Here is a 15,737-nt window from a genome sequence, read left to right as displayed (position 1 = left end):
GCCATTTGCAGACTGCAGCATGATGAATTTAGGTCGTGATTAAATCAAAGTGCTTCTTCCACTGTGAGAAATTGACTGAATGATTGACTGTGACGACACAAAGCAACAAGCAGCCACACAGCTCCATGTTTTGTAGACTCCTGTCTCTGCAGCAGGCCGCCCTCTGCTTTCCCAGCCAGCATGCCGAGGATCGAGCCAGGCTGTAATTTGAATCCCCCCATGGGTGTTCACAGAGTAAAGCCAGGCCAACAACAGCGCTGTGTTATCGGTGTCAGAGCCACTGGATGGACTGTATCAGATAAAGCCTCCTCGGGGAGGCGGGGGCTTTACCTCGCAGCAAAATGGGGTGACAGCAGTTCATACAGCAACAATCAGAGTACAGCAAGTCTAAACAGGCTGATGGAGATCGGTGTGAGCTGATAGATTAGCAAGGCGTGACATTTGTGCTCGGCCTGAACTAATACAACGCTCTCTTTCAGTCAGGCGTCCGCGTGCTTAGCTGGTTTTCACGGCGCCGCAGTAATCTGAACGCTTTACCCTGCTGGCATGCTGAAGAGAAGAGATGCAGGCAAGGAATGCTAATGCGTCCAGACCCAGAACTGTGTGACGCATGCAGTGGAGCAGATGATGCTCTGTGAGCGACCAGCAAGCCTTCAGAGCTCACGGCAAAGAAGGCAACATGCAGACCTACCTACCTTCAGGGCTGCACACGTATGTTGATTTAGACCCTTTATCTTTTAGTTCACCCATGCAACTGTTTTTTTTTGCCACTTAAATGCACAAATAAAGTCTGAAATTCTGTTATTCACAACCTTGCTAAGAGCTGTATGAGGAGAAGCAGGTTGCATACCTGTGCATGGAACTGTAGCAGCTGATTAGCTTAGCATCACAGGGAGTTGGACCCATGAAGTCGAAGCGTTAAACATTTCCTCTGACGGACTTGAGCTCTCGAAGACACACAGATGGCATAAATACTTTGACTCCTCTAGACTTTACAAACCTTTACTGGACCAATCTGAACATATGAAGAACCATTGGAGGAGTTTGTGATATATATAAAAATATATTGTATTTTACATTTTGAATCATTGTGTACTGGCTTTTTTGGCAAATCACGCGCATCAATGTATGTACAATTTCTTTCATTTTTTGTCAAGAATCCACATCTTTAGAGAAAGGAACGTGAGGTAAGGTGTTAACAAAGGGTACACACACATACATCACATTGATTGGATTTAATTCACAATAATTATAGAACATGTTACCGTGTTCCTTATGAATTAACATGAAAATACCACTAAATTGTGAGGGGAAGTCCTCATCTTCAATGATGCTTGTGGTGAGGACATCTGTGATTGTATTCAGAGACTCTTGCAGGTTATTGTGATTTTTATAATCTCAAGAGAATATGGGAAAACAATTCTCTCTCTGCTTATTAGCCCCATTACCCAACTCCGTAATAATAATAATAATAAATAATGTTTTACTTGGGCCACGTGATCTATCTCCAACATCGGCTCTTGTGACCTCGTTAAAATGAATCCAAGACTTTCTAACTCAGTAACTTGTTAACAAACAGCCCAGCATCCTCCACTGATGCGGCGCCATCCTTCCTCGACGGATCTCTGCGTGAGCGTTTGGAATGGCACTTAAAACAACCTCAACCTCAAAGAAGCAAACACACGTTTGCTGCCAATTCTGCACTTTGAAGGCGTGGAGTCGACGGCACGGCCGGCACACACGGGCGGCGCCTCGTGGCTCAGTCACCGACACCATTTTGCTCTCTTCTGAACTAGGAATGGAAGAGCGCGATCACACGCCTGGCGTCGCTCCTCGGTGTTACTCCTGCAAACTCGCACCCACACGATGTCGCACCACTTCCAGGCAATTAGGGAGTGCACCGTGCCGGCTTTGGCTTCTCGCCACCTGCAGACGCTTCAACGTGTGATGAGTGATGAGTTGCATTGTTTCAAAACAGCGTCTTAGGTGGGATGTTCAGCATGAGGAATCATTTGAGTCACACTGCTGGAGAGCACACCTGTGGTCCTGGAGCTCATTTATCAGCATGCACGGAGCTGGAGGGTCCAACCGACAGACGGAAGTCTACTTCAGATGAAGAAGGATGAAATGTTGTTGGTGATGTTGGAGTAACATGTATGAAAGCTAGCTGGAATGTAACAACACAATCAAACTATGAAAAGTAACACAAAGTTTAGGGTCAGTCAAGCAGGACTTGAAGGCTAAGAAGCTGCATGTGGAATTACAGCGTTTATTACGAAGCATTCATAACACAACAAACTAATGGATAAATATCTGTAGCCTGTCGGCGTTGTAGTTAAATATTATGTTTAACTACCTGAGACATGAGGTTGGCAGATAAGTAGGCAGCTCGTCATATTACAGCCACAGATACCTTTTTTATTATCATTATTTTTGATCAGAGCACTTATTGGCCCAATGTGCAGGTTTGTGACGCGCATACCTTTTGCTGTTGATGGCAGACTGTAGTTTATTTTGCTGTGGCAATATTTATAATGCAGCTTGTTGTTCTGTATCCTTTCATTGGGTTTCTCCAATCACACTGAGGCTCCACACCTGTAACTCCACCTTCATGCTAACGGCCTCCTTGTGGCGCGGAACGCTAATTAACCCACGGAAATATAAACTAAGAAAACCAAAAATCGCCCGTATTGGCTCCAACAGTGAGCCAGCTGAGTTCATCATGGAACGTACAGATGCATTTCACTGTCAGCTTGTTGGCATTGATCAATAATCAAATGACAAAAAGTGCAGCTTTCATAAATATGATTTGCTCATTTGCCACCTTCACATTATGCTGCCAATCATCCCATTTTAAAATGTTTCCCATTGAATATGCACAGGCTACTTTTTTACACAAATATATAAGTATAAGGCGTATGTATATATGTATATATATATATATATATATATATATATATATATATACATATATATATATATATATATATATATATATATATATATGTATATATATATATATATATATATATATATATATATATATATATATATATATATATATATATATATATGTATATATATATATATATATATATATATATATATATATATATATATATGTATATATATATGTTCTCTTGTCAGGTTCCAAACATTAACAGAGTTTTCTTTTGAAAGGTGAAAGGTTACCAAATGTCCGCTGCCTTGTTTTTAATTCAGCTCGATCAGCTCGAGGCGGCTGTAGCTCATGGGGATGAGTGGTCGTCCACAGGGTCGCCGGCTCGATCCCCAGCCTCCCCATGGGCCACATGTCGAAGTGTCCCTGAGCAAGACACCCAACCCTAAATTGCTCCCCAGGCGCCGATCAGGGCTGCCCACTGCTCCTTAATACTAAGGATGGGTCAAATGCAGAGAATACATTGTATGTATGTGAAAGTATGTGCTATGACAATAATTGAATCTAATAAAGTCAGAAAACAACCCACACTGCTGTGAGCAGCGCTGAGAAAACCCCACACACTTCAGGGTGTTCCCCATTTATAAAATGTGAATGTTTATTAAATGTCGACAAGAACATTAAAACACAGTATCAAGATTCAGCAAAACAATCTATAGTACGTCACCGAAAAGAAAAGAAACAGAAAAACGGAGTTAGTTCTGCGCTGGGACCAAAGGAAAGGGAGGAACCGAGAGGAGAGTGGTGTAAAATAAATAAATCAGCAGAGCAATAAAGAGGAGAGGGGAATGTAGGAGCTATGGAGTGATGGGGGGATTGGCAGCAGAGGCAATTAAAGGAGGAACAGAGTAAGAGAAAGAGAAGGTTTGGGGACCTGGGGGATCGATCCGGGTGCTGATGCGCCGTAATGAGCGGGATAACCGGGAATGATCACAGCCTCTGAGTTCACTCTGGTTTCATCTCTTCCGTTGGAGACTTAAGCGAGAGAGAGAGAGAGAGAGAGAGAGAGAGAGAGAGAGAGAGAGAGAGACTACAAAAGCATCCACTCAACATAAACACAGACGGGCGCCATGGCAAAGAATACTTTTACATTGAAATAACAAGGGAGCATCAACATATACAGTGAAGCACAACGTCGTGTGGAAGGGGTGACCGAAGAGAGGGTTTGAGAGCGCAGTTCAACACGGTACCAGAGGGGGCGGTGTCCACTCTTATGGGTTCACGATCACAATAAGTAATAGTTCATTATAATGATGTCAATCTCTCTGGTATCAACACAAATAGCAAGGTTTTACAAGAAGCGTCACGTTACTCCAAAACTCCACAGAGAGATGCACTCGGCCTTCCGCTCCGTCGTCCGGCTCATGCACACCGGAGCGTGTGCATATATGTGTGCACACTCTCTCTCTCTCACACACATACACACACTCTGTCTAGCACACACACACATTTGCATACGTTCACACACGACCTCATACATTTTGCTAAATCCCTCTGTGCCGTAATAATCACACACCTGCAAGTATTTGCAACATGCGCCTGTGCTTTTTGACGTTGAAGAGAGGTGGCAGCGGTCCACCGAGACATGTAGCCGTGTGCACACAGGCCGAGGTGCACACACACACACACACACACACACACACACACACACACACACAACACACACATACGCAGCAATGGGAGATCCTTCCGAGCACCGGGTGATGACAGACAGACTCGCAGCTGTTCCGGCGTCAGGGGTATTCTGTGCCACGTTTTGCTCGGCAACTCACTGTCAGCCGGGGCGACACCCTTTCAGCACACTTTGAAAAATTGGCTCCCAGTGCGGCTGGATTTCACAGAGCCGAGATAGTCAGAAAGGTCCCATATGTCCGAGGGAGGGTTTCAGATCCGTCTCACGGTGTGCCGCCGTAAAAAGATTTGTTTTTTTTGTGCTGCAGGTTTGAACGGGCGTGTGCTTAAGGGATGACCGCCATCCTCCTCTTCACCTGTGTCCGGCCTTCTGTTGTTCAGGTAGACAAAAAGAGGGGCGGGGGGTTCACTTTATTTTTTTCTTCAACCGAGGGAGTTTTGTGAAGTCCATGTGCTTGAGTATTCTTTGTGTTTTAGCATAGTAAGAAAACAGCTTCACATGCTCTAAAAGTCATACACACTGTACAATAAAATCTACAGATATATATTTTTTTAAAGCTTTTTAGTACATCCAAATAAACTCGATGAAAGAAAGAAATTCAATTCACCGACTTCAAAAATAATTATTAAGAGAGACGGAAAATCAGGAATGCACTGTTTTTGCCCACAGTTTGCCTTTGTGCTTTTTCCTCATCACATTTTTATTCATTTTTCTGTTCTTTTTTTTTTAATCTTTTTGCTTTCGGCAATTTTGTTTTTGCCATAAACACATTGTAGAATTCATACTCGGAAGAAAAAAACAAACAGTGGTTGAGAGCGTCAAATCTTATTTTACAGCAACTTCCTCCCCGTTTGCGTGACAAGAGAAACTGTGTCACGCAAATAAAAACCAGAAGAATCACCCGGGATGGAGAAACAAAAGAAACCAAAGAGGTGAGGATGGGGCGGTGTTTCCTCGAAAATAAGGGGGCAAATATGACACGTTTTTTGATTCCTCTTTCATTCTGTGATCCCATTGGTCTCCTTCAAATTGTTGTCAATGTCCTCCCCTTCCTTTAACACGTATGTGCATCCCAGTTGCTGTTGTGTCATGTAACTACTGTGTCTAAATGCAGAGTGAAGGTGTGCCAGCCTGCATCACGGTTAGTCTGTCTGTGCTAAACATTGTAGTCAGTCGGGACGCTCTACTGAACTCATGGCAGGAAATTGATAATGTTAGAGAACTCTGTCTGTCTCTCTCTTGTCGAAGACACACACACACACACAGACACACACACACACACACACACACACACACACACACACACACGTGCAGAGTGCTGGGTTACCATCTGTGGATGCTGCATCAGTTGGCCAGTACTCAGCTGGCAGGCAGATCAGACAAAGTGCCCAATATGCTTCCTAATGGCCCAAGTCAGATGAATGAGATCCTTTGCTTTCTCTTTCTAATTTTTTCTTTTTCATCCTTTCTGCACCTCGTCTTCTTCCTCTTCCTCACTCCCCTCTGATTCCCTCTGCCCTCTGCCCCGCCTCCTTTTTCCTTTGACTAATTCAACTCTTGTCAGATTGTTTCCTAGTTCCCGCCGTCTCTGTCTCCCACTAATTATCTGAGGCCCCCTCACTACCCTGTGGGTCTGTCAACACAGATCAAGGATGTAAATGTGACACAGCGCTGTCCCTTCTCACTGGTGGAACTCTGGACTTCCTTGCAGAGGAGGAAATAGGAGGATTTGTGTCTCCTTTTTTGTATATTTTTTTAAACGGGGGTTTGTTTCTACTACACTTGGAGCAACCCTCTCCACTCACAGATTATACAGCAATGGGCAGTGAGACTGAACCGCGATCGAAGCGCCGTGGCAGCACAGACGGGAGGTCAGAGTTACATGTCAGGAGCGAACTACTGGTGTGTGGTCCTGCAGGCGATGCTTGGACCGCCATGTCAGACGGGAGTAAAGCTAGCGCAGTGGACTGTGGCCTCACGGCTCTGGTGCGCTGCCTCCGTGAACTGAATGAGGAAACAATATGCATGATGCTTACGTTTTATAACAAAGGGACCAGGGGTGTGAGGCTAATGGTAGCCGGCATGACACAAGTAGCTGAGTGATGGAGGAAGAGGAGCAAAAAGGGAGCGAGACATCAGGAGGCAAACAGCAGAAGCAACTCAACTCAAAGGAGGAATGTTTGAGTGAATAAACAATATCAAGACAAGTAACTCCGCCCGGCTGTCAGAAATATTGTGGTTTTGTAATGAAAAAAACTTGTATCTCCCTTTTCCTTTCTTCCTTTTTGTCTTTCTCATTTGTTCTCCTGGTCGCGGGTGGGCCGTATTTTCATCTCGGAGAACTTGAGGGAGTACTGCCAGCCGGTCCAGGAGGACCACTCGATGCCGTCGGCGTAGGAGGTGTGCTGGCCGCGCAGGTACTGGCCGTTGAGGTTGCAGGTGTGGCAGTTGCGGTACCACCAGGCGCCGTGGTAGAAGGAGGCGCAGTTGTTCTCCGAGTGGTCGTTGTCCCGGTCTTTGGTGGTGAACTTCATCCCGTTGTGCTTCAGCAGGGAGTCACCTGGTGGGCGGGAAAAGATGTAATGAGTCAGTACATGTATGAAGAAATAGGATCAAGATGGACGCTTGTGTATGAATGCTACAAGCGAGGAGATGGCACCGATTTTGCACCTCTTTAGTGTCTTTTGAATTTGAAATGTATATTGGCCTGAAATCAATAATGAAGACATCTATTTGTGTCTTTCGCCAACACATTCTTGGCTCTGCAACCAGTAATTGGATAAATCCACTTCACAAATAGTATAGGACATTTCAATTAATCATTTCTATAAACAGAGGGCGATGATATACTAAAAAATGAAGCTCTGCAGTTCTCCAGAGTGTTGCTTCTCATTATCTAAAGCAGGAGGTCGGGCGGCTTCGTAGCACATTTATCAAAGGTTCAGTGGTGACCTTTTTATCTTCCGCTCTTTAATGACACATACCCAAGGACTTCATCTGGATGTCTGTCAGCTGACGGATAGAAATGTTGCAAGAGAGGAGAAACGACGTAGTTCACGATGTCGGTATATGTTAATCTTTTCGGGTACGGACATCTTGAAAAGCTACCTGTGACATTGTGGCACTCGTTCCTACAACCTTTGATCGTCAATGTGATCGTGACGTAAGACCAAGTCGAACCACCGAGGTGCCCCCTAATCGCCGCCTGCATGGGAAGTCTGATCCCCACAATCCAAATTGCAGAGCTGAAAAGATCTACTCACCATATAAAGATTTCTCTCTGGCAAATTCTCTGAATCGATAAGTGCTTCACAAGCCATTGCTTCTGAGAGGAAAAATTAGTAAAATGAATGCAACGCCCTCGCAGACACTGCGGTAGATCTAAAGTTCTCAAGCAAATGGATGTTCAAACAGCTCCTAATGCTCATTGAACTCCTCATACCTCCACTGCTCCCTCTGTCCTTTCCTTTCTCTCCAAAGCCGGCCTCACACTGTGACCAGAAGTGGATGGAAGGACAAAGCCGAGAGCCGAATGAAAGACGGCTCGCCGGCAATCAGGTGATGGCTAACGGCTCGTCGAGGCATCAAACAACCCTTAATTGCTCGGGATGTGGCCGCCCGGCTTCTTACCCTCTCACTCTGCCCCGTGCGCTGCTCTCCATTTGGCATTGCCATGGTAACAAGTCGAGCCGGATAAGTAATCTGACAGCCGTGCCCGATATTAACGTTGTGTGTGCTGCAGCATTACAGTCGCACAGTCGGCAGTGGGGGAGAGAGCGACAATGGGTTGATGTCCAGGGGGTGCAGAGGAGAGGAGATGGGGGTGGGGGGACAACAACAAAACAACAACAACAAAAAGAGATGCACTTAAAGGCTCATTTGCAACACACTGGTTGTGACCTTGGTGGCTGGAGGGCCATTAAGATCCAGCTGCTCTCAGCCCCACATGAGCACCTGTCGGCTCGTCGGAAAGCAGCCGCAGCGGAGAGAACTACTACTAATAATAACAGCCGTCTGCCTGGAGGGAGGCCAAGGTGAGAGCGTGAGCATCCTGAGAGGGTTTGAGTGCCCTTAATTTGACTGGATTCAAATGTCCAACAGGCAGATGAGGTCAAGGTCAGGCCACGCTGAGGACAGGGGACCAGGGGCATTACGGGACTCTGTATCTGGGGGGAAAGCTGTGAGACACTTTCTCTTTTCCCCTACTCCTCTGTCGCTTAAATACCTGTATCCTCCTTTTTATTTACCTCTCTTCTGTTTCTGTCCTCTCCTTTTCGTACCTCCAGTCCCTCCCTCCCGTCCACTTCTTTTCCTCGCTCCATCTCTCATATCTGTCCCCATTCTCTCTCTTTGTTCTCACAGCAGCGCTCCCCAAAGGTTCTTTAAATTGCTTCCTCATTTCAGCGGCTGGTTTTTGTTTACGCTGCAGGTCAAGCAGTGCAATTAATTGGCAGTAATTTAATCAAGGTGACAGGTAGCTGGCTGGGATCTGATGGTCGGGGAGCAGAGACGCAGACACCAGCGGTCCCTCTTCCTCGTGCAGCTGCCTGCACGGCTTAACAAGTGGGCTCATCCACTGCACTGTAAAAATAACATTATGACTTCACGGCGAGGCCGCGTGCCTGGAAGGACTGCAGGCTTCAGCCTGTGTGTTTACAGTAAGGTCAATAGAAAGAAAAGCACTTAATTATAAGTACACACTATTTAACATTAGTAAAGCATGAATGAACACCTAATTCATCATTTATAAAGCATTGTTCCAACATGAACACTCATTAGTAACTCACTAATATGTTTTAACATGTTTTATTCTTGACTTGACTATTATAAATATTTTATAAAGGATGGAATCCTCATTTGTAAATTAAGTATTAAGGACTTAAAGATGATTAATATGATAATTTATTTAGTAAATGATAAAAAAAAACGATTGAAATGTAATTTATTCATGCATTTATACATATTATGATTTAGATAGACACTTTATAAATGTGTTTTATTACTGCAATTCATGATTCATTCAGGTAGTTACTACTCGTTAGTTAAGTATGATCTGTGACCTCATCTAAAGTGATGACTATGCCTTACAAAGCATTTATAAATGTCATGATTAATTCAGTAGTTACTACTCCTTAGTTAAGTATTAGTTAAGTATGTTCTGTGACCTCATTAAAAGTGAAGACTATCTGCTTAACAAAGCATTTATAAGCGGTTTCTCAAAGCTAGCAGAAGTCTCAGTTATCTTCTCAACAGAAAAGGGAAATAGACACAACACTATAAAGAACATTAATATGATGGTGATGCCCGTCAGTGGCCCGAGTATTGAGCATGTTTAATAGTTTGTACTTACACATTATTGATTATTGACCTAGTCTGCCAGTAGGCTAGCTTGCTAGCGTGTATTCATGCTTTGCTAATGCTAAATAGTGTGTAGTTCTTATAAAATGCTACAAAACCCCCCCATACAATTACAATCAGAGTACAAGCTCATAGAGCGTACACACCTGCATTGCCAGAGTAGTCTCCCACAGTCAAAGGATATCCATCATCATCAGGGTCTACTGAGAAGAGGCCCACTCCAAAGGTTCCATACTGGGCGTAAGCGGTGCTGTTTTCAAAGTCCTCCAGGTCGATACGCAGCTCATAGTTCCCCTGGATGGACAGGGCATGGATCTGCTTCAGCCCTGCAGGGGAAAAGATTGAGTCACAGACCAAAACAATCCATTACAAAGTACTACCATTGTTCTCAGCAAACAGCTTTCAAAGCCATCTCAGCAGCCTCTCAACGCCGTAAATGTTCTGGAAATGAGATGTAACGTGGTTTTTGGTCCATTTGGAGTCTTTCTTTTCCAAAACAAGATTAGAGTTTCCTTTCCAACGTGTCTGCTGCTCACAGATCGGTTTGACTCGAGGACAGAGAGACCGGCTGAACCGCCGAACACTACGTAAATGAAGTTGTGACACCCAACTCCTTCACATTACAACTCAACATATGAGTATTAAGACATTAGTATCGATTAGTATCTCGATCTCGTGGGAATAACCTCATTTTCTCAGGGCTGCCGGGTTAAAGCTCATCATGGCCTGTGAAAGACTGTGAATGTGTCTGTAATTGCTCTGAACTCTCCATGAAATGGTGGAGCAAAAAGGTGCTTTAAATCGTATGTGTTGTTTAGGTAAAGTCCCACATTTCTGACTACACTAAAAAAAAGTATTTCTTCATCAAAAGGAGAGCATTGGAGCTTCACAGACTTATCCAGGAAGGTGAATTAGCTTTTTGAACCAACCGATTCGTATTCATTCGAATGAAAAGGTATTCATAATTCAAATGTAAAACCAACGTCATCTCCTGCAGCATCAAAGCCGGTCCCCGAACACTATATTACTAACTTACTGGGGAGGTCAACAGCATCTGTGGCCTCTTGGTAATGAAACATGCACAGTATTTTGAAGTCGAGCGTCGTCTGTGAATCCCGTTAGCTAGGCGCTTTAAATGGACTCCAGCTTCTTTACAGAGAACACACTGATGAGAGGTGAGTATTCCAGCTCTTAATACAGAACTAATCATGCGATCATTTCAGTTCCCTTCAGGTCATCTTGAAGAAATGAATAAATAAAAAGATGAGTGCTCACGATGTGTGTATTTATTAAAGCAATGACATGAAGGCCTATCAGGCTAATGTGAAGGACTGCAGCAGGAGACAGGAAATAGCAGGAATAGGTAAAGGTCTGATTGTGCTCAAGGGTTTCCTAGTTTTTAAGGCACTAATTATAGTATAAGTATATGAGTATACACATCATCATTAACTTTTGATTGCACATATATGATGAGGCATTAGGGCCGAGATAATTCATGCTCATCATTCGCCATGAATGGAAAAAACACCCTTGAACTGATGTTCATATTACAGGGTTCATACACATTCTAACCAATGTGTTTCCATGAACAAACATTTAGTGAAATCTGGGTGTAAACAGTAAAAAGTGAGTAAATGTAGTATTTAAACTAACAATGAGAATACAAAGCATACAGTAAACCTTAAATGACACAAATGAATGAGACAATAGTTTGATTAAAATAATAAACATTTATATAGATGCCTGTATGTATGCCTGCTTATATTTTGAGCGTCTTTCTTTTAAAAGCATATTCATTATTTCAAACTCAGCGTAAATGAGCGTCATGAACACATGAATATAACACATTTACATGACTTTTACAAAACTTTGGGGATTTTTCCAGGCCTGGAAATAACCATTTTAAAATTCCATGACTTTTCCAGGTTGACCGTATGAACCCTGTATGAACATATATGTTATATCATTGTCTCTTGATCCTAAATTCATTTATTTTTGGTGCAGGAAAAGTATGTTTTCATGAATCCTCGATTGTGGGTCTATGCTCTGAGTAAAATCTCTTATAAATAAGCCAGAAGACAAACATCTAGTTCACATCCACCTGTCTCAGCTATTTCTGATCCAAGTTTGCCGATCGCTTCATCGGATGCCCCGGACGGATCTTTTTTTAATTGTTGCTCGATCCTTTGGAGAGAACGTGTTCGACAGAAAAGTGCCTCGAGGAAAAAAGAAGTCGTTTCCATCCCTTCTTCCTCGCCCCCCTGCCGCTCTATGTTTCACCCCCGCTGCGTTGGACTGATGGTGCGTCCCAAGGCAAGTTTCACTCTTCCGAGTTGATCAAAGGCACAAGGGGGATGAGGTGTCGGGCGGAGAGGAGCGGGAGAGGAACTCAACCTGGGTGCCGTGAACACAGAGTTGCAGACAGGAAGACAAACAAACGTGAACTCAGCCTCCAGACTCCGTTAAACAGCCTTCCTCCATGCTTGTAAATGAGTTTGCAGTGTTTATTTGGCAGACACGAAACAAAAAAAAGAAGAAGCAATGCACTGATGGAGGGGCTTCAAAGGCTTCATGGAGGACCGGCGGTTGGATTTAGAGCATGGAGAGGAAGCTATAGGCGCAATTGTTGGCTTCAGGGTTGTTGGACTGGCACTCCATGAATCCGAAACACCGTCATTTTACATCCGACTGCAAGCATCACCTTCACGAATGAAACTCCTTCTCCTTTTTTTTTCAAGAGCTTACAATCCTCGAGACTGACATCGCCTAATTTGAATTCCGCCGTCGTGGAGAACTGCACTCTGCGAGCGCCTCGTCTGAAGTGGAGGGCTAATTTGATGACAAACAGCGCTGAAAGAACCCCGTTATTATTCAGAGACAGAAGCGTCGCAGTCTGGGCCCCGGCACTTAGTTTGGGTTTAATCTCGCCCAATGGGAGGTTGATCCCGCTCTTTTCATTTTCACAGCGGATCAGAACAATTGGAGGCGGAGGATCAGTCATTCATACGTTGGCGGGCAGCTAACTTCACGCGCGTCAGCTTTGCGCTTCGTTCTCACACGAGCGTGTAAACACGTGAGACACGGACACGGACGGAAAGTCGACTAAGTTTTCACGCGCACTCGCAGAAAACCCTCAAAATGTGCTCATTGCAGGAATATGTTTTGTCGCCCAACCCCTTAGAGAAAAAGAATCAATCCATTCAAACACCGACAGGGAAAAGTACCCTGCAGTGATTTGACAAACTTCAAAAGAAAAGATTTAGGATGTTTTCTCTTTCAGGGAAAAAAAATAAAAAATACCAGCTGCAACACAACTCTATTTAAAGACTTCCAACAGCTTCCAACTGTATTTACATAACTCTTATTCAGTCGCTAATTAAAGCCCCAGAGAATCTCAGCGAGACTCTAATTCGGAATAATTAAAGCGGAAGACAAGTGAAATAACAACGGAAACTTCTTTGGTTAAAATCTAAATGCTCAGGTGTAACTCCCTGTTAATTAAATGCTATTGTTAGCTTATTTAATATGGGTTTCGAATACAAGGGAGAGTTTTGAGGTGTTTTGCTTCAGAATTAAAATGCTGATTGCTCCGCTGGGGAGAGACTCCGCTCTCTTCTCGACGATTTGCCGTTTATGGGAATTAACAGAGTCCAAAAACTTCTGTCCTCCTGCGCTCTAGGCGGGTAATTAGGCCGCGCCGCCTTTATTTCCTCTATTCTGACTGGTTTTACATCTCGGCCACATTAAGGCAGATCACTTTGAATTGCCGTTTGCTTTGATCGTACCGTCTACTTAGTCTTTAACTCTGCAGGACACATTCAGAATAATGATAATATGAATAATAGTCATAATAATACCACTACCAACTTTAATGATGATCATATTGATGTTATTATTTTGTACTATTACAGGGTTCATACACATTCTGACCAATGGGTTTCCATAACTTTTAACCAAATTTCCATGACCAAACATTTTGTGTAAACAGTAAAAAGCGAGTAAATGTAGTATTTAAACTAACAATGAGAATACAAAGCATACAATAGTTTGATTAAAAGAATAAACATTTATATAGATGCCTGTATGTATGCCTGCTTATATTTTGAGCGTCTTTCTTTTAAAAGCATATTAATTATTTCAAACTCTGCGTAAATGAACGTCATGAACACATGAATATAACACATTTACATGACTTTTACAAAACCTTTGGGATTTTATTTTTTTCAAGGACTTTTCCAGGCCTGGAAATAACCATTTTAAAACCCTGTATTATCAGTATTTGCTTTTCCGTTTGGTGTTTGTACTTTTTCTCAGAAGGGCGGGACACAAAACAATATTTTAGCATTTATTGTTTCTCTGAATGCGTGTGGAAAAAGTTTAGCATTTTGCTAACGTTGGGGTCCGTTTCCTGCACATTTAACACGGCCGAGAGTCTACAACCGTGCAAGCGGCCCGGTGAGGCAGCGCTTCATAAATACATAAATAAATACTGCCTTTAGCACGCTAACACACAGGTGCTAACGGTGATAATGGTAAACATTATTATCACCACCGTCTACGCCAGTGGTTCTCAAACTGTGGGACGCGGAGGTATTACAGGTGGGGCGCGGGGGAAGATGCAGATTCTTTAAAAAAAAAGCACTGGGGCTTCAGTGTCTTGCTCAAGGACACTTCAACATGCAAACTATGGGGAGGCCAGGGATCGAACTGGCTACCTTGTGGTAATTTTCTTTGCCAAATATTAGTTATTTTTTGCACAGATAGAACTTTATAAAGTGATTGCACATGTTATTAGTTTTTGTCTGATGGAGCAATCTGGTTTACTTGAAAGGGATTTAAATTGTCTTTATTCTATTATTTGAAAAAGCACGGATGGAGGAGTCACAAAAAGGCGGTGGGGCCAAACATTTTTCTACCTCCAAAGTGGGGCTCGACAGAAAAAGTTTGAGAACCACTGGTCTAACTTTTGTTAATTAGCATAAACACAACATACAGCCCACTAGTTTTGCACCTATATCGCTCTAAAACCAAAATATTGGACGGATTAAAACATCCTGATGGTGCTGGATGAAAAGCCATGGGAAAAGTTACCCGACTGGGCCCATGCTAACCAGCACTTCAAATAATGAAAGGCTGGTAATCTTCTCTGAAGTTCCTTCTGGATAAATCTCCATATTACACATGCGGCACAGCGCCATACAGGAATAATTACTCAATGTCATCTAAAAAGAAGATTAATAACGCTGGGAAAATCAGCATCTCATTTTGAACAATCAATGTGTTTACTGATAAGGAATCTCATTTAGAGTGCGCCTGATTAACAAATGCGTAGATGAGACAAAAATCTTTAAGCGTTCTTTGGCATTAAATCATCCGTGTCATTACAGCCTCCTTTACAATGTGTGTATATAGATATGGACAGGGCTGATAGTGCTGTGCCGTCCATTAAAGCACGACATCATCTTCACCACGTCCGCTGTGATGAAGATGAAGCCCTGCAGGTGGCACCAATACAAAGAGCGACCTCTTTGCGACACATGAAAAGCAGGCCGATCTCACAATTGCAGTAAAAAAAAAAAGATATATATCTGCAATTACCTCATTAAACTAGGCCATGGTAATCCATAACTCATTTTCACTGCTCTGGGGTTCACGGGAAAGGGGACAAATTTAGCCTGTTTAGAACACAGACGGCAATTTGTCATTTTTATCTCGCATTCATTCTAAGAGGGCATGCTGTGTTCTGCAAAACAGAAATGAAAGCTCAAGCCTTCCATTGATTAAGCC

General features: G+C 43.2%; 1 protein-coding gene across 1 annotated transcript in view; it reads right to left on the bottom strand.

The window, feature by feature from the left end:
• Window positions 1-6,886: 6,886 nt before the first annotated feature.
• The window catches only part of fibcd1b (fibrinogen C domain containing 1b), a gene marked incomplete at both ends in the record, with an annotated part of 100,688 nt that continues 91,837 nt past the window's right edge, over window positions 6,887-15,737 (bottom strand). The window contains 2 exons of the mRNA XM_079235304.1: window positions 6,887-7,152; window positions 10,097-10,276. Of these exons, the coding sequence (XP_079091430.1) occupies window positions 6,887-7,152; window positions 10,097-10,276 (446 nt within the window). The remainder of the gene's footprint in view (window positions 7,153-10,096; window positions 10,277-15,737) is intronic.

The sequence above is a fragment of the Taurulus bubalis genome (genome assembly GCF_910589615.1).
Source record: "Taurulus bubalis genome assembly, chromosome: 19".
Classification (NCBI taxonomy): Eukaryota; Metazoa; Chordata; class Actinopteri; order Perciformes; family Cottidae; genus Taurulus; species Taurulus bubalis.
This window is presented reverse-complemented; position numbering and strand designations above follow the sequence as displayed.